The sequence below is a fragment of the Hyperolius riggenbachi genome, chromosome 3, assembly GCF_040937935.1.
Source record: "Hyperolius riggenbachi isolate aHypRig1 chromosome 3, aHypRig1.pri, whole genome shotgun sequence".
In the NCBI taxonomy this organism is placed as follows: Eukaryota; Metazoa; Chordata; class Amphibia; order Anura; family Hyperoliidae; genus Hyperolius; species Hyperolius riggenbachi.
In genome coordinates, this window is record NC_090648.1 from 60783850 (window position 1) to 60808607 (window position 24758).

General features: G+C 45.9%; 1 protein-coding gene across 4 annotated transcripts in view; it reads left to right on the forward strand.

Moving 5' to 3' along the window:
• LOC137562642 (NACHT, LRR and PYD domains-containing protein 3-like) overlaps window positions 1-24758 on the forward strand; it is a 158170-nt gene that overhangs the window by 20624 nt on the left and 112788 nt on the right. For all 4 annotated transcript variants that reach the window (XM_068274176.1, XM_068274173.1, XM_068274175.1 and 1 more), the window contains exons 2-3: window positions 4460-4545; window positions 5961-6118. In XM_068274176.1, coding sequence (XP_068130277.1) covers window positions 4512-4545; window positions 5961-6118 — 192 coding nt within the window. In that variant the 5' untranslated portion in view covers window positions 4460-4511. The remainder of the gene's footprint in view (window positions 1-4459; window positions 4546-5960; window positions 6119-24758) is intronic.

Genomic DNA, 24758 nt, shown 5'->3' on the forward strand with positions numbered 1-24758 from the left:
CACACAGCACCTGACTGCTTAATTTAATGTTCTCACATGACATACTGCAGCTCAACACAATAGCACACTGGCTGGCTGTGAGTCTGTGACAAACAAACTGCTCACCCTCAGTCACTCCATTCCTCCTCAGTCAGGACAGCAGTGCCACCTCCTCCCTTCTGCTGGGCAAGTCAAATACAACACTGCTGCTCTCCTGTCTCCCCCCTCCTCACTCACTGTCAACTCACACAGCACAACAAGCTGCTTCTCTTTCTATTACCAAACACTGGAGCCCTGGCAAAAGCATTTTTGAAACTCCTGTCAGGGCCCCCCATTGGTTCAGTAAGTGGACCAATGAGAACCTCCATCAAAATCCCTAAGGTGGATTCTCATTGGTCCATTTATTGGACCAATAGGGAGTTCCAGCAGGAGCTTTAAAGATGCTTTTGCCTGGGGTCCAGTCTTCAGTATTAGAAAAGGAGAGTGGTGGTTTTGGTGGGTCAGTGCAAGCTGCAGGGAGCGGCTGTGCCAGGGGACATGGGCGTCCGCACGTTGGGAAAATCGGGGCGGCTGCCTCCCCCTGGCTGCCCGCTGCCCCCCCCCCTTGGCCGCCCCTGTCTGAATCAATGGCGTCCCCCCTACCCCCCACCCTACTCAGCGCAGTGAAGGGGGAGCAGCAGGCACATCGGTGGAGAAGGGGGGACGTCTCCTCCCCCTTCCCTCACCTTGGTGCTTCCCCTTACTCCCTCCCCCCCCCTCCATAAGTCAGCGGCGGGTGCAATGGAGCAGAACACTTCTTCTATTACCTGCTCGCACAGGCGCAGCTGGTCTGGTCTGGTCCGTGACGTCAGACCAGCGATGCACAGATCTCCCTCTCGCGCAGGGAGAGGAAGTGTTCCGCTCTACTACAGTCCGATGATGCCTGTCAGCCGCTGTATTATGGAGGGGGGACCGAGGAAGGGTGAGCCCCAAGGTGAGGGAAGGGGGGGGGGGGGAGTCTTCCCCCCTTCCTTGCCACTATCACAACTGGGGGGGTCCCTGTCACAACCTGAACTAGGGGGGTCCCTGTCACTACCTGAACTGGGAGGTCCCTGTCACTACCTGAACTGGGGGGTCCCTGTCACTACCTGAACTGGGGGGACTCCTGTCACTACCTAAACTGTGCGGTCCCTGTCATTAGCTGAACTCTGGGGCTCCTGTCACTAACTAAACTAGGAGGCACACTACCTAAATTAGGAATCACCTGTCACTACCTAAACTTGGGAGTCCCTGTCACTACCTAAACTTGGGGGTCCCTGTCACTACCTGAACTGGGTGGGCCTGTCACTACCTAAACTATCCAGCCAGCCCAGCATCACCGCCAGCCAGGCCAGCCCAGCATCACTGCCAGGCCTTTCGGCCCACACATCATCCCCAAGCCAGCCAAAAACAGTATTGCCAGGCCAGCCAAGCACAGCAGCCAGTAGAGGAGAATTCAGAAGCCAGGTGAGTGGTATCTACCATATTAAGGGGGCATTCTGCCTTTTTATATGAAATGCTGTCGATTGATGTGCCTCATGACCAGGGCCGGGCCGAGGCATAGGCTGGAGAGGCTCCAGCCTCAGGGCGCAGTGTAGGAGGGGGAGAAAAATCCATTCAGCTGTCATTCCTAATTGTGTTTGAAGCAGAAAGAAATAAGAAAAGGGGATACATAGCAGTGACTGCAAGCCAGATAACTAGATATTAAGGTGTTGGGGAGGTTGTGGGCCCTGTGGCGCCTCTTAGTCTAATAGCAATCATTGTGTGATGGCTGGGGAGGCAGGGATGGAGGGGCGCACTTTGGTGTCTCAGCCTTGGGTGCTGGAGGACCTTGTCCCGCCTCTGCTCATGACTGCTAATTTTGTCTTGTTGGGGGCCTCATGGTTACTGAATTTGTCTTGTTGGGGGCCTCATGATTGCTGAATTTGTCTTGTTGGGGGCCTCATGATTTGTTAGGGGCCTCATGATTGCTGAATTTGTCTTGTTGGGGGCCTCATGATTGCTGAATTTGTCTTGTTGGGGGCATCATGATTGCTGAATTTGTCTTGTTGGGGGCTTCATGATTTGTTGGGGGGCCTCATGATTGCTGAATTTTTCTTGTTGGGGGCCTCATAATTGTTGAATTTGTCTTGTTGGGGGTCACATAATTGCTAACTGCGAGACTACCTACCTAAACCTACTTTTTTAACAGAAAATTAAAACTAGGAGGTTCTAAAAAGATGAATACATTTTTCAGGAGTAGGATGGATGAAATTGTTCATCTTCACAGTTTATTTTCAACTTGGATTTTCCATAATGTTCATGTATGAGTTAAAACATTTGTGTTTAGTTTAAATTGCCATGTTGGCACTTTGCGATAGATAAGTGACTTTTGGGTTGCAGTTTGGGCACTCGGCCTCCAAAAGGTTCCCCACCATTGTCCTAATCATAATGTCCCACCATTGCTAAATTCATGTATATTTGGCTCCACCCGTGACCACACCCACATTCTGGTCCATGACCACACCCATATTTTGGCGCGGCGGGCGTACCCCCAACGCCGCACCGTTTCCCCCTTACTACTTTTTACCCCCCTGGAAATTTTTCTGCGGGCGCCCATGCCAGGGGATTCTTACATGTAGCGGTGAATATCGGGTAAGTGCGCCAGATCTCCTGAGGATGTTTTAGCAATGCTAAAAGACAGCTCCCCAGCACGAAACTTCACTCCCCATCACCCGGTAGCAATGATTGATGCTCTTTACGCTCAGCCATCGCACAGGGAAACCAGAAATTGCAGTTGCCAGTAGTTACTGATGGCCACGTGCATAGAATTGCTTGTGGCCTATTGACCACAACATTTCACCTGTAGAATCTTTTACTGTTCCCCTGTTTTGCCCATATGCTCAACCTGACTATTCAGGGGGTAAACCTATAACTACCATGGAGCTGCTACTTTGGTAGGACCTTGAGGACCATAGAGGTGTCTATGTAAACAAGGCTGCCTTGAAGCGCTCTCACACCTGGTTACTTGTTCATCTGCTGTGACAACTTGGTCAGGTTCGGCAGACAGACACTTCCAAGTCAGCTTGTGCAATACAGCCACTCTGCCCGGGTAGACCACACTGAAGGTGGGGAGCAGCTGACATGCCGCTCACTGCTAAAGTTACTTCCGAGGCTGCAGCTGATTGTGAATGCTCAGAGGCAGTTACAGGACTTGAACTCACCCACCTACTCATTACGCACGCCCCTTGTTAGCTTTGTCAGGGTGTGCAGTAGTAGTGCAGACCTATAACTACCATGGAGACACTACTTTGGTAGGACGTGTCAACAGGTTTGCACATCTCTAGACCACAATATCAGACTCAGAACTGAGAATAATTGGTTTGGACGGACGGCCAGAATTGCATGGTTTGGGCAGGTTGGATTTTGGCAGACAATTCTGGCTTGTGACCTTCATGAAATGGGGCCACTTGAGAATGGGTGGAAGCCTAGAAGCTTCTCTCTGTTTATATAGAAATTTAAAACATTTAATCATGTTAAAGTGGACCTGAACTCAGAATTTCCTCTCTGCTCTAAAAGATAAGCAACAGCACAATAACCTTTAAAGGAAAAAGCATTGCTTTGTTACAAATCCTGCAATAAATACATTTAATTTAACCCTCTGGGCGATAATCCCGAGCTGAGCTCGGGGTAAGCTGCCGCAGAGGATTTCTCAGGCCCTGGTGGGCCGATTTGCATAAATTTTTTTTGTTGCACGCAGCTAGGACTTTGCTAGCTTCGTGTATATACCGATCGCTGCTGCTCCGCGCTGATTCGCCGCTACCTGCCGCGCCGCCCCCCCCCCCCCCAGACCGCGTGCGCAGCCTGGCCAATCAGTGCCAGGCAGCGCTGAGGGGTGGATCGGGACTCCCTCTGACGTCGATGACGTCATCCCGATCGTCGCCATGGGGATTTCCTGTTTGCTTTGATCATGTACTGTAGCTAGCGCTAGGCTAGCTACATGATTTAAAAAATAAAAAAAATAAATAAAAAGTGCTGTGCCGCCCCCTGGCGATATTATTGTATCGCCCAGGAGGTTAAAGAAAAAACATTTCTTTGTTACAAATCCTGCAATAGCATTGTGTCTACTTTCTACTTTCTACTTTCATGGAAGCTGACATATTGGTAACATCCTGTTTTTACAAACTAACTGCTCTGCCAGGACTGTCGGGAATCCTGAACTGACGCAGCTGAGAGATCAAATTACACTTGTGATTAGTCACAGATGAGGAACAATTAGACAGGCTAAAATCTCTAAATACATACAGGGTACGCCTCGCCTATGTTTTCCTTCTGTCCTGTGCAAGAGTCCAGGTCCACTTTAACTCCACTATTCAATCGTCATTATTGAGAGCATTATGGAAACACACTGTAATATTGTAGGCTCAGAAATCAATAATGGTATATGTAAAGCAGGAATAATGATGTTCTCTCTGTTTTGCAGGTGTTCAGTCTGAGGAGCGCTATCTCTGCTTTATATTAATTCAGCTGACAAGATGGCAGAGCCTCGGGGAGGAGACGGTGCTTATGGTAAAAGAGAAATCATTTCCTTAGTAGAGATAACACCAAATGCTGTGTGTGATCAGAACAACTGATAGGTTTACTGGTTTCCCCCAAAAAAATGTCCTTAGACTTTGATGAAGACATTTAAATACGATAATAGCAAGAAGAGTTAGATTGTGAGCTCTTCTGGGGATGGTCAGTGACATGACTATGTACTCTGTAAAGTGCTGCAGAAGATGTTAGTGCTATATAAATACTTAATCATAATATGGTTGGACATTGGACTACGACTATGCCAGGGATTAGATTGTGAGCTCCTAGGAGGACTGTCAGTGACATGACTTTGGCCTTGATTCACTAAGCTATGCTGCTAAAGCAGTGCAGCGTGTAAAAATCCTGCGTGCACACTATGCGCGGTATTGGTGCATAGCGTGCGCTGATAACTTACGCGTGCTTATTTGGAGGTACGGATGCTCCTTTAATCCCGCTCTCAGCCCCGTCGGGTCCAGTGTCTTTGTAGGACGTTATCTCCGCTCTTTGATTGGCCCAATAGGCTGCCTGTCACATGCGCATGGGGATTTTTAACTCACGGTGCTCAATTTAAGCTTTGGCAGCGCAGCTTAGTGAATCAAGGCCTATGTACCGTGTAAAGTGCTGCAGAAGATGTCTCTGTTATTATAAAAATACATAATCATAATAATTTAATAATAATAATATGGTTTAGACTTTGGACTATGACTATACCAGAGATTAGATTGTGAGCTCCTCGAAGGACAGTTAGTGACATGACTATGTACTCTGTAATGTGCTGCAGAAGACGTCAGTGCTATATAAATACATAATAATAATAATAATAATAATAATAATAATAATAATAATAACAATATGGTAGGACATTAGACTATGATAAGGATTAGATTGTGAGCTCCTCTGAGGACAGTCAGTGACATGACTATATACTCTGTAAAGTGCTAAAGATTTTAGCACTATATAACTACATAATAAAAAATCAACATAACGAGATAAGGAACACATTTCACAACTTACTTGTTTTCACTATATGAGTATCCTCCACGTTCCAAACCTAATACTGTATGTCTGCGAGAAAAAGTCTTTTTGGATGGACTTATAGACTTGTATCACTAAAGTCTGAGCGGCATAAAATCATTACATCTTGTTAAACATTATTCATAGTCAGTATAGGTTCATATAAATGACAAATAGGCAGGCCCTTCAAATACACAGACATAAAATTGCAATACTGTATACATATGAGAAGGACAACACCTCAGGTCCACTGCAATGATCAATGCTATTCATGTGGACCAACATACAAATGTGTACATATCCATGCTTTGAAGTGCTTTTTGCAAAGATAATGTGAATCCCAGATCCAGTTCACAGAAGAATACCGGTATGTGTTTTTCTGTGTATTATTGCAGATGAGAAGACATTCCTTCAGCAGCTTTCTGCATATAATGACCAAGAACTGAGGATGGTATGGGACTATTACAGAGATGACCTGACTTACATTCTGGACAATGTGAACCAAGAGAACCTCCTAAGAGAGCTAACATGTCAGAATGTCCTAAACACAAAGGTAAGGTAAAGAATGAATCAACTGCGGAAAACTGCAAGATTGATGAACTTTAGCTCATAACTTTATTTATTTTTTTACTGCATTCATGTTATCCCCTTATTCACTTGCATTAAACTTACCTGAATAAAGATGTGTGTAAAATTTGCATTACTGCTGTCTGTACACAAAATTTTGCAAAAATCTTTGATCACTGACGACAGCTTTTCAGCTGTCACCAGGATGTTTCTCATGTATGGCTTACTTACATACTGTGAATGTGATTTGGCCTAGTTTCTTTGGACTACAGTTGGGGGATCAGTGCCGTACAGATGTGTCCCTAGGCTACAGCCTTGCAACGCATTCTGCTTCTATAAAGGCAATATAGGAAAGCCAGTCTAGACAAGCCAGCACCCTGGATCTTTTGGCAATGCATCTGCTAGATTCTAGGCAGAGAAAGTCACTTTGAAACAAATCCCTTGTCTCTCTTTTCATTTCCTTTTTTTTTGTCTGACGTTAAAGGCCAACCAATTTTCTTTCCATGTGTACCAACTGTCCTCCCATTCCATGTGCAGCCTTCTGTTCCGTGTGTAACATTCATGTCCAGTTCCATCGGGCAGCACCTCCTCTCTTCCACGTGTTGCTTTCCATCTGCATCTTCTCTTCTTTATGCAGCAGCCCCTCCTTTCATGTGTAGCCGCGTCCTTTAGGTGCAGCCACCCAAGGGCCAGGCCTGTGTGATCTTTCCAGAAATCCAACCCTGCTTTCGTGTAATATTCTACCTACTACTACATTTGTATTGTGCTAAGATTTAGGCCCATTCTCTGAATTACTTGTCTTTCTCATTCTAAAATGCTATTATAGTATTAAAAAAAGAGTAGCAATAATAGAAAGAATAAGTAAGATTTTGTTTATAAGAATGTATTTTGCTCATAAATGTATAGTGCACATCACTGAAAGTGTATTGCTGGCATATCTGGCAGTGTTTAGGGGCAGGTTATGGGCAGCACGGTGGCATAGTGGTTAGCACTCTCACCTTGCAGTGCTGGGTCCCAAGTTCAAATCTCAGCATGGTCAACATCTGCAAGGAGTGTGTATGTCCATCCCATGTCTGTGTGGTTTTTCACTGGGCATTCTGGTTTCCTCCCACATTCCAAAAACATACAGATAAGTTAACCCCCTTGGCGGTATGAAAAATCCCGCCAGGGGGCAGCGCAGCAATGTTTTTTTTTTTTTTTTTTTTTTTAAATCATGTAGCGAGCCCAGGGCTCGCTACATGATAGCCGCTGCTGAGCGGCATCCCCCCGCCCGCTTCGATCGCCTTCGGCGATCTCCGATCAGGAAATCCCGTTCATAGAACGGGATTTCCTGGAGGGCTTCCCCCGTCGCCATGGCGACGGGGCCACCCCTCGGCGCTGCCTGGCACTGATTGGCCAGGCAGCGCTGGGGTCTGGGGGGGGGGGCATGGGCGTAGCTTGGGGGGGTCGGGGTAGGTCATGTGCCCCCGGGCGCTGGGTCCCTAAGGGCGCCCTGCCGTGCAATGTCTTTTTTTTTTTCCTTGCTGGGCTTGCTCGCAGGGCCGGCATCTCCATATGAGATCAGTGATGTCAGTCCCCAGACAGTGGAACGCTGCGCAGAGCCAGCCCCATGACTCACTGCGGGGTGTGAGGAGGAGGAGCCGAGCCCACGAGGCAGGGAGGCAGAGATAGGTTTGTCTGTGGAGCGGGAGTTAGAGAAAGCGGAGTCACCGAGCCAGCAGCAGCCAAATTCAACTTGTCTCTGCTGCTAATGCAGAGACGAGTAACAATGTAACAGTTAAAGCTCCTCCGAGTCTGCCCGGCACCCCCAGGTAAAGAAGGAATGTTGATCTGAAACAGTCTTACGAATTCAAAGACAGGCTGGGGGGCGGGTAGCAGTGTCTGTCTGTCTGCTCAGCGTCAGCTCTCATGATCTGTTTAGTGTGTCGGTCTCTGCCGCTTATCAGCCTGTGCTTCGGCCAGCACAGGTCTGTGGTTATTGCTGGTCAAGGATCGCCCCCTTCTCCCCCATTAGCAGAGGGACATAGACATTTTTTTTAACTATGTGGGTCAGATCTCCTCTGCACATGTAACTCCTTTCACTCTCTCTCCCCTCCTCCTCCATATATGCTGCTGTGCTTCTTCTTGTGTGTTGTCTATCTCTCCCTCCCCCATTGATTTTTATCTTCCCTCTACTCTTTAAGGGCCCTTTTCCACCTGCAATCGCTAGCGTTCATGCTGAACGCTAGCGATTGCTGAATCGCAAAACCGGCGATTCCCCCGACGTTTGCGGCCGCAATTTTGCTATGCTATGCACTGGCTGAAACTAAATGCAGACAAAACTGAAGTCCTTCTGATTGGAGGGCAGAGCATGACAACAAAACAACTTAACTTGCAGTCTTCACCACTGGGAGTAGGAGGCACGGATCTACACAGCTCTGATCATGTGCGTAGCCTGGGAGTTCTAATTGATGGGGATTTAAACTTCAGAACTCACATCTCTGCTGTGGTGAAATCATCCTATTTTCACCTGAAGAACATTGCAAAAATCAAGCACCTCATACCCCCAGAAGATCTGCCAACCTTAGTCCACACCTTCATCACATCCCGACTGGACTACTGCAATGCTCTCTACACTGGCCTTCCAAAAAAGGTCTTGTACCGCCTACAGCTGATACAGAATACTGCTGCCAGACTGCTAACCAACCAACCCCGTCACTGCCACATAATGCCAGTCCTGCATTCCCTTCACTGGCTACCTATAGAATGGAGGGTCCTATTCAAGATCGGCCTACTGACATTTAAATCCCTGAATAATCTAGGCCCTGGATACATGAAAGATATGTTACAGCTGCGTAGCAATCCCCGCATTCTCAGATCCACAGGTTCTAATAATCTAGTCATACCCAGAGTCCACTTGGAAACTTTTGGTCCCAGAGCCTTCTGTCATGCTGCCCCTACGTTTTGGAACTCCTTACCTCAACAGATCAGGACAGCCCCATCCCTGGATGTGTTTAAATCCAGACTGAAAACCCACCTGTTCAGTCTGGCATTTGCAGAAATATAACTTTTGTTGTGTGAATACTTCATCCTACTAACTACTGAATCTGAGAGAGCCTAAGCGCTTTGTGTCCTATGGGAGAAAAGCGCTATAGAAATGTTATTGTATTGTATTGTATAAAATTGCGGCAATTATCGCTCCGCCGCGCGTTCGCGTTCCCGACAAAAGCGAATCGCGTTAGTGGAAATGACCTACCGCGATTCCTATGTTAAAAAGCAAACCATAGCGATTGTAAAATCGCTAGCGGTTTGCGGTTTTGCGATTCAGCCAGCGCAAACGCGCTGGTGGAAAAGGGCCCTTTTTTTGTTTCAGTTTCTCTCTTCCTTTCTGTCTCTTTCTCTCCCTCCTTTGTCTCTTCACCTTCACAGCTTTCTCCATCTGTTTCCCACATTCCTGCCCCCTCCCATCTATCTCATTTAGCACAGTGGTATTTGCTAGTAAAGCACAGTAGTTTGAGTGCACTGCACATATCTTTAGGCAACAACATTGTGGCCAAAATTATTGCTGATAATGTTGGCATCACTATATGCATATTTATTGCTTTAAGATGGCATGTTGTCATTGTGCCAAAACAGTTAGAAAAGGGTGCACAGCATGCCTTATCATTTGGGTGCTGCACAGTGGCGTAGCTATGAATCTCGGGGCCCGGTGCGAGTTTTACATTGGGGCCCCCCAAGAACTCTATACGTAGCAATTGATACGGCGCAACAAAACCTGCCAAGGTCATCTACAGTGTCAGAGGTGTCAGAAGGGGATGGGGAACAGCTTGTTAATGATTACTACCATTCAAAGCATCTATAGAAGTGATCATTACCAACACAGGACCAATAAACAGCTTATACTTTGGTTTAGGAAGGGCCCTATGGGGCCCCTCTGGCCCAAGGGCCCCGATGCGGTCGCTACCTCTGCAACATACATGGCAGATGAAATTCAATGTTGACAAATGTAAAGTCATGCATTTTGGTCGTACCAATGGTCTAGCACCATACAAAATAAATGGGATACAGTTGGGAACATCAAACTTGGAGAAGGACTTAGGAGTACTCATCGACAACAAGTTAAATAATCGTACTCAATGCCAAGCCGCTGCAGCTAAAGCGAACAAAATTTTGGGATGCATTAAAAGGGAAATAAAAACTCGAGATGCTAGCATAATATTGCCCCTGTTTAACTCTCTAGTAAGGCCACATCTGGAATATGGAATTCAGTTCTGGGCACCACATTACAAAAAAGATATTGCAGTTTTAGAGCAGGTGCAGAGACGAGCTACAAAATTGATACGTGGGATGGAAGGTCTCGCTTACCAAGAAAGGTTAGATAAACTGGGTTTATTTAGTCTAGAGAAAAGACGCCTTAGAGGAGATCTAATTAACATGTATAAATACATTAGAGGGCAATATAATAGCTTGGCGGATGAGCTTTTTGTCCCTAGGCCTTCTCAAAGGACTAGAGGACATGAGCTGCGCATGGAGGAAAAACGTTTTAGCCATTTATTTAGGAAAGGGTTCTTTACAGTAAGAGTGGTTAAGATGTGGAATGCATTGCCACAGGAAGTCGTTATGGCAAACTCTATACCTGCATTTAAAGGGGGCTTAGATGCTTTCCTTGCGTTGAAAGACATCCATGGCTACAATTACTAGGTTATGCCTAATGATGTTGATCCAGGGATTTTATCTGATTGCCATCTGGAGTCAGGAAGGAATTTTTCCCATTTGGGGCTAATTGGACCATGCCTGGTGGGGGTTTTTTCGCCTTCCTCTGGATCAACAGGGGTATGTGGGGGACGGGCTGGAGTTGTACTTTGTACTGGTTGAACTCGATGGACGTATGTCTTTTTTCAACCAAAATAACTATGTAACTATGTAACCCCTATTGCTACGCCCCTGGTGCTGCAATAGGTCATGACATACTGTAGAATGACTATGGTAATGCTGACAAGGTATCTTGAGCACTGAAATCTGTCTAGCAGTGGTTGGGTGCTGGAGTTAGCAGCGGCTATGAGGTTTCCAGTTAGCAGTGGCCATTTAGTGATGTTGAATCCAAGCATAGAGTTAGCAGTCAATAAGGTCGGCTGATATACTACAATGTTAGGGGGGATGATACTATCGGCTTCTTCCAGAGCCCAAGTGCCTCAATTCCATGTGTGCCTGTACTCTCACAAAGTTGCAGTCCCTGGCTTGAATCTCAGGCAGCATGCAATCTCCATTTATCTGTGTGGGTTTCCTCAAAGCACTCTGGTTTACTCACACATTCCAAAAAACATTCTGATCCCACCAAAATAAAATGGCCTAGACTATGGTAGGAAATTACAATATGTCTATGGTAGGATTACACAGTGAGCTCCTCTGAGGACAGTCAGTGACATGACTATGTACTCTGTAATGTGCTGCAGAAGATGTCAGTGCTATATAAATACATAATAATAATATGGTAGGACATTAGACTATGACTATGGTAGGATTAGAGTGTGAGCTCCTCTGAGGACAGTCAGTGACATGACTATGTACTCTGTAATGTTCTGCAGAAGATGTCAGTGCTATACAAATACATAATAATAATAATAATATGGTAGGACATTAGGCTATGACTATGGTAGGATTACACAGTGAGCTCCTCTGAGGACAGTCAGTGACATGACTATGTACTCTGTAATGTTCTGCAGAAGATGTCAGTGCTATATAAATACATAATAATAATATGGTAGGACATTAGACTATGACTATGGTAGGATTAGAGTGTGAGCTCCTCTGAGGACAGTCAGTGACAGGACTATGTACTCTGTAATGTGCTGCAGAAGATGTCAGTGCTATATAAATACATAATAATAATATGGTAGGACATTAGACTATGACTATGGTAGGATTAGAGTGTGAGCTCCTCTGAGGACAGTCAGTGACATGACTATGTACTCTGTAAAGTGCTGCAGAAGATGTCAGTGCTATATAAATACATAATAATAATATGGTAGGACATTAGACTATGACTATGGTAGGATTAGAGTGTGAGCTCCTCTGAGGACAGTCAGTGACATGACTATGCACTCTGTAATGTGCTGCGGGAGATGTCAGTGCTATATAAATACATAATAATAATATGGTAGGACATTAGACTATGACTATGGTAGGATTACACAGTGAGCTCCTCTGAGGACAGTCAGTGACATGACTATGTACTCTGTAATGTTCTGCAGAAGATGTCAGTGCTATATAAATACATAATAATAATATGGTAGGACATTAGGCTATGACTATGGTAGGATTAGGGTGTGAGCTCCTCTGAGGACAGTCAGTGACATGACTATGTACTCTGTAATGTTCTGCAGAAGATGTCAATCTATATATATAATAGAGTAAGTGCCTCAACCTTCGAGCAAGAAGAAGAAGTACTTTGCATGAGAAAATGTATGCGTGCTCAATCACCAAGTTTTAGGCTTCTTTTCCACGGACTGTTGAGCTGTGTGCTCAGCAAGCAGTTACCAGGCAGCAGCGAGCAGTTACCAGGCAGCAGCGAGCAGTTACCAGGCAGCAGCGAGCAGTTACCAGGCAGCAGCGAGCAGTTACCAGGCAGTAGTGAGCAGTTGTAAGAGTTTGAGAGGCATGTTACTGCCTATCAACTGTCCGTGGAAAAGAGGCCTACCCTAGCAAGTCTGGCTTTGCAAATCTGGCCTAATTGGCTATTCATGAGGCAATGCTCATGCAAATATGCATTTGCTTTTGCATGCCAAACTATGCAGGGTCAAAAAACCAATACTGCAAAGCGGTCGCCCTGCTACATGCCAGTGATGAGCGAAAATGCAAAAATTTGTTTCGATAAATTTTTACCGAATTTTCGCCTAATTTCGTTTTGACAGGCAAATTTTCCATCTAATTTTTTCACGTTAATTTTCGCCTAAGGCCAGTCATTTTCGCATTACTTGCGTATGATTGCGGACATTTTCCACATAAGGGCATTAGCGCCCGCATTCAGAGAAGTTTCTTGCGCATTATTGCGGGCATTTTTCCGTATAAACGTCCGCATAGATTGAATTTCCATGCGGATTATTGTGGACATTTTTCCGCATGAGGGCATAAGCATCCGCATACAATGAATTTTCGATGCTGGTCGAAAACGCAAATATTTCTGAAGATTTTCGTGAAAATTCGCCAAAAAACGAAAACGGGATTTTCGAGGCGAAAATTCGCAAGCAACACTGCTACATGCTACATTAGCACTATCCAGGAGCGCCACGGGAAGGATTCCCAATGCCCCCCTTTTATACAACCGGGGGGACCACAGGGTCCTAGGCTCTCACTGCCTGGGAACCACAGCGACACCCCAGAGGGGGAGGCGCAGGCAACCCCCCCCCCCAGCGTGGCCAGCGTCGGGGAGAGCCGTCCACACCCACCTCCCAATATTAAAAACAGGCACTTACCTTAACGTCCATTGCGTTCTGCTACATGCGCATTAACTTGGGGGCACCACATGAGAAAGGAGTGAAGCATGGGTCACCCCGAGCTTTAGAGCTCAGGGCTGGCTCACATACAGCACTCCAGGGGGGGGGGGGGGGGGAGGACAGGTGCAGACAACTCACTCCAGGGCTCACACCACCGGAGCAACCCATCCACCACCTGCCTCCAAAGGATACAAACTGCAAAAATGCTTTCCATGAGAAAATTAATGCGCATGTAGCAGAATGCAATGGACGTTAAGGTAAGTGCCTGTTTTTAATATTGGGAGGTGGGTGCAGACGGCTCTCCCTGGCGCTGGCCACGCTTGGGGGGGGGGTTGCCTGCGGCACCTAGCCTCCCCCTCCGGGGTGCCGCTGTGGTTCCCGCGGTCCCTCCGGTTGTATAAAAAGGGGGCATTGGGAATCCTCCCTGTGGCGCTCCTGGATAGTGCTAATGTAGCATGTAGCAGTGTTGCTTGCGAATTTTCGCCTGTCATTTTCGCATCGAAAATCCTGTTTTCGTTTTTTGGCGAATTTTCACGAAAATCTTCAGAAATATTTGTGTTTTCGACCAGCATCGAAAATTCATTGTATGCGGATGCTTATGCCCTTATGCGGAAAAATGTCCACAATAATCCGCATGGAAATATAGACTATGAATGTATTTTGTAGGGACTGATCTTTTGCAGGAACGGATCTTTTGCAGATAATGATCTTTTGAATGTGTACAGCAACTTTGTGTGTAGCATCTTGCAAATATTTCTATCTAATGGGGAGTGCAGCTCAATAGAATAGACTGTGTAGGTGTGGCTCTGATACTACATGGAAGGGGGTAAAATTGGTCTGTGATCTTTAATTTTTCCAAAGACTTTTATCTGATGTGTGTACCCACCTTTATTCTTCTTGCTTCAAGGTTGAGGCACGTACTCTATTAGATAGATAGAAGATGCGGCGTATGCTACGACGCGGGACGGCTAGTGCTATATAAATACATAATAATAATAATAATAATAATAATAATATGGTAGGACATTAGGCTATGACTATGGTAGGATTAGAGTGTGAGCTCCTCTGAGGACAGTCAGTGACATGACTATGTACTCTGTAATGTTCTGCAGAAGATGTCAGTGCTATATAAATACATAATAATAATATGGTAGGACATTAGGCTATGACTATGGTAGGATTAGATTGTGAGCTCCTCTGAGGACAGTCAGTGACATGACTATGTACTCTGTAATGTGCTGCAGAAGATGTCAGTGCTATATAAATACATAATAATAATATGGTAGGACATTAGGCTATGGCTATGGTAAGATTAGAATGTGAGCTCAGTTTAATGTTATAACTTCATAGTTCAGCAATATTTGTTTGCATTTCAGTATCTTCCTCTCTGCTGCATTGCAACTTCATGTACATTTGGCTCCATTGCGCGTCACAAGAGTCTATTGTGGGCGCAAAAACTTTCTTTGTCCCCGGGCGCCAAAGTACCTAGCTACGCCTCTGGGGGGGGGGGGCCGCGCGCCGCAGCAGATAGCGGCGATCGGGCGGGGGCCGGCGGCGATCAGAGTGCTGGCGCAGCTAGCAAAGTGCTAGCTGCGTCCAGCAAAAAAAAAATTATGAAAATCGGCCCAGCAGGGCCTGAGCGGCACCCTCCGGCGGCTTACCCCGTGTCCAGCACGGGGTTACCGCTAAGGAGGTTAATTGCCTTCCCCCTAAATTGGACCTAGACTATGATACATGCACTACATGATATAGACTTACGACTATGGTAGGGATTCAATTGCGAGTACAGTACTGTACAGTGCTGCGGAAGATTTTGGCACTATATAAATACAACCTATATAATAAAACCCCTGTGTCTCTGTGTCCTGTCCCTTGTGTGTGTGCTTCCAGACTTGACAATTTGCTGCCTGTGAACATAGCTGCATTGTGGGAAACAGCTTTTTCCAACTGCCAAGCAAGCAACATCTCCCTGTGTGCATAAGCATATACTTCAGATAGTGGTGGGAGACGGGTGAGCGGGAAGCGTTGGTATGCGCATTGCCAGGGTTTAGCGGCCATGGCCTAGCACCCATTTTTTTAAAGAGCGGGCCTTTTTACTAGTAATAATAATAATTATGTCAGAGCAAAATTTAAAGGGCCCAGGCTCAAAGCTCACAGATAGCCGGCGGCTAACACAACATCCCAAAATAAACAAGATTGTTAGTGCCACATATCCAACAGGCTGTGGGTTTAGCCCCTCTGCTGGTGTCAAGGTCAATCTCCTAAAGCGGTCCCTACACTAACAGAGCAAACTTACCTGAGGTCGCCCACAGGGCCATGAGCCGCTAACCTTGTAGGGTGCAGTCTGACATGGGGGGGGGGGGGGGGGGCACCAGCAGATTCCCCCTGTGCCTCTGCAGACACCAAACAATACCCAGCCAAACAAATTGGTAGTTGCTCAATCAGGCTGATAACTATCATATGAGATCACAAGGTTGGGAAAATACACTGAAGCAGGTGGTTTTGGCTCACGTGTGCCAAAACTGGGTGCCGCCATTGCAGTAATGTTACATAGTTACATAGTTATTTGGGTTGAAAAAAAAGACATACGTCTATCGAGTTCAACCAGAGAACAAAATACAACACCAGCCTGTTCCCTCACATATCCCTGTAGTTCCAGAGGAAGGCGAAAAAACCCTTACAAGGCATGGTCCAATTAGCCCCAAAAGGGAAAAATTACTTCCCGACTCCAGATGGCAATCAGATAAAATCCCTGGATCAACACCACTGGGCATTACCTAGTAATTGTAGCCATGGATGTCTTTCAACGCAAGGAAAGCATCTAAGCCCCCTTAAAATGCAGGTATAGAGTTTGCCATAACGACTTCCTGTGGCAACGCATTCCACATCTTAATCACTCTTACTGTAAAGAACCCTTTCCTAAATAAATGCCTAAAGCATTTTTCCTCCATGCGCAGATCATGTCCTCTAGTCCTTTGAGAAGGCCTAGGGACAAAAATCTCATCCGCCAAGCTATTATATTGCCCTCTGATGTATTTATACATGTTAACACGCACTACTAAAGGCAACGACGAGTCCGCCGGACCCTCCCGCTGGGTGGTCTTTAGCCGACAGTATGCGCATGTGTACGTGCTGTCGGCGGACTGATAAGGCTATTTCTGAACAATCCGCTCAGCGTTCAGACTAGAGGACATGATCTGTGCATGAAGGAAAAAGTTTTAGCCATTTATTTAGGAAAGGGTTCTTTACAGTAAGAAAGATTAAGATGTGGAATGCATTGCCACAGGAAGTAGTTATGGCAAATTCTATACCTGCATTTAAAGGGGGCTTAGATGCTTTCCTTGCGTTGAGGGACATCCATGCAGTAGCGTCGTGACGGGGGGGTGACCCGCACCAGGTGGGGTGACCCAGCCGCCCTAGAGGGGGTGCTGCTCAGTCACTCGCCCAACGTGCAGGTTCCTAGCTGCCCCGCATTGCTCAGTCTGCCTGTCTGAGCCCATGTGTGCAGATGCCGGCTATGTATCCATGCATGGACTGGAGAGAGCCTGCAACAGCCAGCAGGCAGACTCTCCCGGGCAGCACCACCAGCGGCTAGACAGCGTGCAGCTTCACTTCAGCTGCTTAGACGCTGTCAAAGTGTCTGGCCAGGCGTGACATCAGCCCTCTGAGCCCAGCCAGGACTGAATGCAGAAGGGGAGGTGTCGCTGGCAGATCGAAACCCCCTCACCCGAAAGGAAGTTTTACTATGCAGGACTCCAGACTGCGCAAAATGTGTGTCTCCTGCCTTGTAGTGCGTAAGTATATACTGTACACAATCAGGGCCGGCCCTAGACTTTTTGCCGCCTGAGGCATATTAAGAAAAAATCGCCCCCTTCTCCCCCATTAGCAGAGGGACATAGACATTTTTTTTAACTATGTGGGTCAGATCTCCTCTGCACATGTAACTCCTTTCACTCTCTCTCCCCTCCTCCTCCATATATGCTGCTGTGCTTCTTCTTGTGTGTTGTCTATCTCTCCCTCCCCCATTGATTTTTATCTTCCCTCTACTCTTTAAGGGCCCTTTTCCACCTGCAATCGCTAGCGTTCATGCTGAACGCTAGCGATTGCTGAATCGCAAAACCGGCGATTCCCCCGACGTTTGCGGCCGCAATTTTGCTATGCTATGCACTGGCTGAAACTAAATGCAGACAAAACTGAAGTCCTTCTGATTGGAGGGCAGAGCATGACAACAAAACAACTTAACTTGCAGTCTTCACCACTGGGAGTAGGAGGCACGGATCTACACAGCTCTGATCATGTGCGTAGCCTGGGAGTTCTAATTGATGGGGATTTAAACTTCAGAACTCACATCTCTGCTGTGGTGAAATCATCCTATTTTCACCTGAAGAACATTGCAAAAATCAAGCACCTCATACCCCCAGAAGATCTGCCAACCTTAGTCCACACCTTCATCACATCCCGACTGGACTACTGCAATGCTCTCTACACTGGCCTTCCAAAAAAGGTCTTGTACCGCCTACAGCTGATACAGAATACTGCTGCCAGACTGCTAACCAACCAACCCCGTCACTGCCACATAATGCCAGTCCTGCATTCCCTTCACTGGCTACCTATAGAATGGAGGGTCCTATTCAAGATCGGCCTACTGACATTTAAATCCCTGAATAATCTAGGCCCTGGATACATGAAAGATATGTTACAGCTGCGTAGCAATCCCCGCATTCTCAGATCCACAGGTTCTAATAATCTAGTCATACCCAGAGTCCACTTGGAAACTTTTGGTCCCAGAGCCTTCTGTCATGCTGCCCCTACGTTTTGGAACTCCTTACCTCAACAGATCAGGACAGCCCCATCCCTGGATGTGTTTAAATCCAGACTGAAAACCCACCTGTTCAGTCTGGCATTTGCAGAAATATAACTTTTGTTGTGTGAATACTTCATCCTACTAACTACTGAATCTGAGAGAGCCTAAGCGCTTTGTGTCCTATGGGAGAAAAGCGCTATAGAAATGTTATTGTATTGTATTGTATAAAATTGCGGCAATTATCGCTCCGCCGCGCGTTCGCGTTCCCGACAAAAGCGAATCGCGTTAGTGGAAATGACCTACCGCGATTCCTATGTTAAAAAGCAAACCATAGCGATTGTAAAATCGCTAGCGGTTTGCGGTTTTGCGATTCAGCCAGCGCAAACGCGCTGGTGGAAAAGGGCCCTTTTTTTGTTTCAGTTTCTCTCTTCCTTTCTGTCTCTTTCTCTCCCTCCTTTGTCTCTTCACCTTCACAGCTTTCTCCATCTGTTTCCCACATTCCTGCCCCCTCCCATCTATCTCATTTAGCACAGTGGTATTTGCTAGTAAAGCACAGTAGTTTGAGTGCACTGCACATATCTTTAGGCAACAACATTGTGGCCAAAATTATTGCTGATAATGTTGGCATCACTATATGCATATTTATTGCTTTAAGATGGCATGTTGTCATTGTGCCAAAACAGTTAGAAAAGGGTGCACAGCATGCCTTATCATTTGGGTGCTGCACAGTGGCGTAGCTATGAATCTCGGGGCCCGGTGCGAGTTTTACATTGGGGCCCCCCAAGAACTCTATACGTAGCAATTGATACGGCGCAACAAAACCTGCCAAGGTCATCTACAGTGTCAGAGGTGTCAGAAGGGGATGGGGAACAGCTTGTTAATGATTACTACCATTCAAAGCATCTATAGAAGTGATCATTACCAACACAGGACCAATAAACAGCTTATACTTTGGTTTAGGAAGGGCCCTATGGGGCCCCTCTGGCCCAAGGGCCCCGATGCGGTCGCTACCTCTGCAACATACATGGCAGATGAAATTCAATGTTGACAAATGTAAAGTCATGCATTTTGGTCGTACCAATGGTCTAGCACCATACAAAATAAATGGGATACAGTTGGGAACATCAAACTTGGAGAAGGACTTAGGAGTACTCATCGACAACAAGTTAAATAATCGTACTCAATGCCAAGCCGCTGCAGCTAAAGCGAACAAAATTTTGGGATGCATTAAAAGGGAAATAAAAACTCGAGATGCTAGCATAATATTGCCCCTGTTTAACTCTCTAGTAAGGCCACATCTGGAATATGGAATTCAGTTCTGGGCACCACATTACAAAAAAGATATTGCAGTTTTAGAGCAGGTGCAGAGACGAGCTACAAAATTGATACGTGGGATGGAAGGTCTCGCTTACCAAGAAAGGTTAGATAAACTGGGTTTATTTAGTCTAGAGAAAAGACGCCTTAGAGGAGATCTAATTAACATGTATAAATACATTAGAGGGCAATATAATAGCTTGGCGGATGAGCTTTTTGTCCCTAGGCCTTCTCAAAGGACTAGAGGACATGAGCTGCGCATGGAGGAAAAACGTTTTAGCCATTTATTTAGGAAAGGGTTCTTTACAGTAAGAGTGGTTAAGATGTGGAATGCATTGCCACAGGAAGTCGTTATGGCAAACTCTATACCTGCATTTAAAGGGGGCTTAGATGCTTTCCTTGCGTTGAAAGACATCCATGGCTACAATTACTAGGTTATGCCTAATGATGTTGATCCAGGGATTTTATCTGATTGCCATCTGGAGTCAGGAAGGAATTTTTCCCATTTGGGGCTAATTGGACCATGCCTGGTGGGGGTTTTTTCGCCTTCCTCTGGATCAACAGGGGTATGTGGGGGACGGGCTGGAGTTGTACTTTGTACTGGTTGAACTCGATGGACGTATGTCTTTTTTCAACCAAAATAACTATGTAACTATGTAACCCCTATTGCTACGCCCCTGGTGCTGCAATAGGTCATGACATACTGTAGAATGACTATGGTAATGCTGACAAGGTATCTTGAGCACTGAAATCTGTCTAGCAGTGGTTGGGTGCTGGAGTTAGCAGCGGCTATGAGGTTTCCAGTTAGCAGTGGCCATTTAGTGATGTTGAATCCAAGCATAGAGTTAGCAGTCAATAAGGTCGGCTGATATACTACAATGTTAGGGGGGATGATACTATCGGCTTCTTCCAGAGCCCAAGTGCCTCAATTCCATGTGTGCCTGTACTCTCACAAAGTTGCAGTCCCTGGCTTGAATCTCAGGCAGCATGCAATCTCCATTTATCTGTGTGGGTTTCCTCAAAGCACTCTGGTTTACTCACACATTCCAAAAAACATTCTGATCCCACCAAAATAAAATGGCCTAGACTATGGTAGGAAATTACAATATGTCTATGGTAGGATTACACAGTGAGCTCCTCTGAGGACAGTCAGTGACATGACTATGTACTCTGTAATGTGCTGCAGAAGATGTCAGTGCTATATAAATACATAATAATAATATGGTAGGACATTAGACTATGACTATGGTAGGATTAGAGTGTGAGCTCCTCTGAGGACAGTCAGTGACATGACTATGTACTCTGTAATGTTCTGCAGAAGATGTCAGTGCTATACAAATACATAATAATAATAATAATATGGTAGGACATTAGGCTATGACTATGGTAGGATTACACAGTGAGCTCCTCTGAGGACAGTCAGTGACATGACTATGTACTCTGTAATGTTCTGCAGAAGATGTCAGTGCTATATAAATACATAATAATAATATGGTAGGACATTAGACTATGACTATGGTAGGATTAGAGTGTGAGCTCCTCTGAGGACAGTCAGTGACAGGACTATGTACTCTGTAATGTGCTGCAGAAGATGTCAGTGCTATATAAATACATAATAATAATATGGTAGGACATTAGACTATGACTATGGTAGGATTAGAGTGTGAGCTCCTCTGAGGACAGTCAGTGACATGACTATGTACTCTGTAAAGTGCTGCAGAAGATGTCAGTGCTATATAAATACATAATAATAATATGGTAGGACATTAGACTATGACTATGGTAGGATTAGAGTGTGAGCTCCTCTGAGGACAGTCAGTGACATGACTATGCACTCTGTAATGTGCTGCGGGAGATGTCAGTGCTATATAAATACATAATAATAATATGGTAGGACATTAGACTATGACTATGGTAGGATTACACAGTGAGCTCCTCTGAGGACAGTCAGTGACATGACTATGTACTCTGTAATGTTCTGCAGAAGATGTCAGTGCTATATAAATACATAATAATAATATGGTAGGACATTAGGCTATGACTATGGTAGGATTAGGGTGTGAGCTCCTCTGAGGACAGTCAGTGACATGACTATGTACTCTGTAATGTTCTGCAGAAGATGTCAATCTATATATATAATAGAGTAAGTGCCTCAACCTTCGAGCAAGAAGAAGAAGTACTTTGCATGAGAAAATGTATGCGTGCTCAATCACCAAGTTTTAGGCTTCTTTTCCACGGACTGTTGAGCTGTGTGCTCAGCAAGCAGTTACCAGGCAGCAGCGAGCAGTTACCAGGCAGCAGCGAGCAGTTACCAGGCAGCAGCGAGCAGTTACCAGGCAGCAGCGAGCAGTTACCAGGCAGTAGTGAGCAGTTGTAAGAGTTTGAGAGGCATGTTACTGCCTATCAACTGTCCGTGGAAAAGAGGCCTACCCTAGCAAGTCTGGCTTTGCAAATCTGGCCTAATTGGCTATTCATGAGGCAATGCTCATGCAAATATGCATTTGCTTTTGCATGCCAAACTATGCAGGGTCAAAAAACCAATACTGCAAAGCGGTCGCCCTGCTACATGCCAGTGATGAGCGAAAATGCAAAAATTTGTTTCGATAAATTTTTACCGAATTTTCGCCTAATTTCGTTTTGACAGGCAAATTTTCCATCTAATTTTTTCACGTTAATTTTCGCCTAAGGCCAGTCATTTTCGCATTACTTGCGTATGATTGCGGACATTTTCCACATAAGGGCATTAGCGCCCGCATTCAGAGAAGTTTCTTGCGCATTATTGCGGGCATTTTTCCGTATAAACGTCCGCATAGATTGAATTTCCATGCGGATTATTGTGGACATTTTTCCGCATGAGGGCATAAGCATCCGCATACAATGAATTTTCGATGCTGGTCGAAAACGCAAATATTTCTGAAGATTTTCGTGAAAATTCGCCAAAAAAACGAAAACGGGATTTTCGAGGCGAAAATTCGCAAGCAACACTGCTACATGCTACATTAGCACTATCCAGGAGCGCCACGGGAAGGATTCCCAATGCCCCCCTTTTATACAACCGGGGGGACCACAGGGTCCTAGGCTCTCACTGCCTGGGAACCACAGCGACACCCCAGAGGGGGAGGCGCAGGCAACCCCCCCCCCAGCGTGGCCAGCGTCGGGGAGAGCCGTCCACACCCACCTCCCAATATTAAAAACAGGCACTTACCTTAACGTCCATTGCGTTCTGCTACATGCGCATTAACTTGGGGGCACCACATGAGAAAGGAGTGAAGCATGGGTCACCCCGAGCTTTAGAGCTCAGGGCTGGCTCACATACAGCACTCCAGGGGGGGGGGGGGGGGGAGGACAGGTGCAGACAACTCACTCCAGGGCTCACACCACCGGAGCAACCCATCCACCACCTGCCTCCAAAGGATACAAACTGCAAAAATGCTTTCCATGAGAAAATTAATGCGCATGTAGCAGAATGCAATGGACGTTAAGGTAAGTGCCTGTTTTTAATATTGGGAGGTGGGTGCAGACGGCTCTCCCTGGCGCTGGCCACGCTTGGGGGGGGGGTTGCCTGCGGCACCTAGCCTCCCCCTCCGGGGTGCCGCTGTGGTTCCCGCGGTCCCTCCGGTTGTATAAAAAGGGGGCATTGGGAATCCTCCCTGTGGCGCTCCTGGATAGTGCTAATGTAGCATGTAGCAGTGTTGCTTGCGAATTTTCGCCTGTCATTTTCGCATCGAAAATCCTGTTTTCGTTTTTTGGCGAATTTTCACGAAAATCTTCAGAAATATTTGTGTTTTCGACCAGCATCGAAAATTCATTGTATGCGGATGCTTATGCCCTTATGCGGAAAAATGTCCACAATAATCCGCATGGAAATATAGACTATGAATGTATTTTGTAGGGACTGATCTTTTGCAGGAACGGATCTTTTGCAGATAATGATCTTTTGAATGTGTACAGCAACTTTGTGTGTAGCATCTTGCAAATATTTCTATCTAATGGGGAGTGCAGCTCAATAGAATAGACTGTGTAGGTGTGGCTCTGATACTACATGGAAGGGGGTAAAATTGGTCTGTGATCTTTAATTTTTCCAAAGACTTTTATCTGATGTGTGTACCCACCTTTATTCTTCTTGCTTCAAGGTTGAGGCACGTACTCTATTAGATAGATAGAAGATGCGGCGTATGCTACGACGCGGGACGGCTAGTGCTATATAAATACATAATAATAATAATAATAATAATAATAATATGGTAGGACATTAGGCTATGACTATGGTAGGATTAGAGTGTGAGCTCCTCTGAGGACAGTCAGTGACATGACTATGTACTCTGTAATGTTCTGCAGAAGATGTCAGTGCTATATAAATACATAATAATAATATGGTAGGACATTAGGCTATGACTATGGTAGGATTAGATTGTGAGCTCCTCTGAGGACAGTCAGTGACATGACTATGTACTCTGTAATGTGCTGCAGAAGATGTCAGTGCTATATAAATACATAATAATAATATGGTAGGACATTAGGCTATGGCTATGGTAAGATTAGAATGTGAGCTCAGTTTAATGTTATAACTTCATAGTTCAGCAATATTTGTTTGCATTTCAGTATCTTCCTCTCTGCTGCATTGCAACTTCATGTACATTTGGCTCCATTGCGCGTCACAAGAGTCTATTGTGGGCGCAAAAACTTTCTTTGTCCCCGGGCGCCAAAGTACCTAGCTACGCCTCTGGGGGGGGGGGGCCGCGCGCCGCAGCAGATAGCGGCGATCGGGCGGGGGCCGGCGGCGATCAGAGTGCTGGCGCAGCTAGCAAAGTGCTAGCTGCGTCCAGCAAAAAAAAAATTATGAAAATCGGCCCAGCAGGGCCTGAGCGGCACCCTCCGGCGGCTTACCCCGTGTCCAGCACGGGGTTACCGCTAAGGAGGTTAATTGCCTTCCCCCTAAATTGGACCTAGACTATGATACATGCACTACATGATATAGACTTACGACTATGGTAGGGATTCAATTGCGAGTACAGTACTGTACAGTGCTGCGGAAG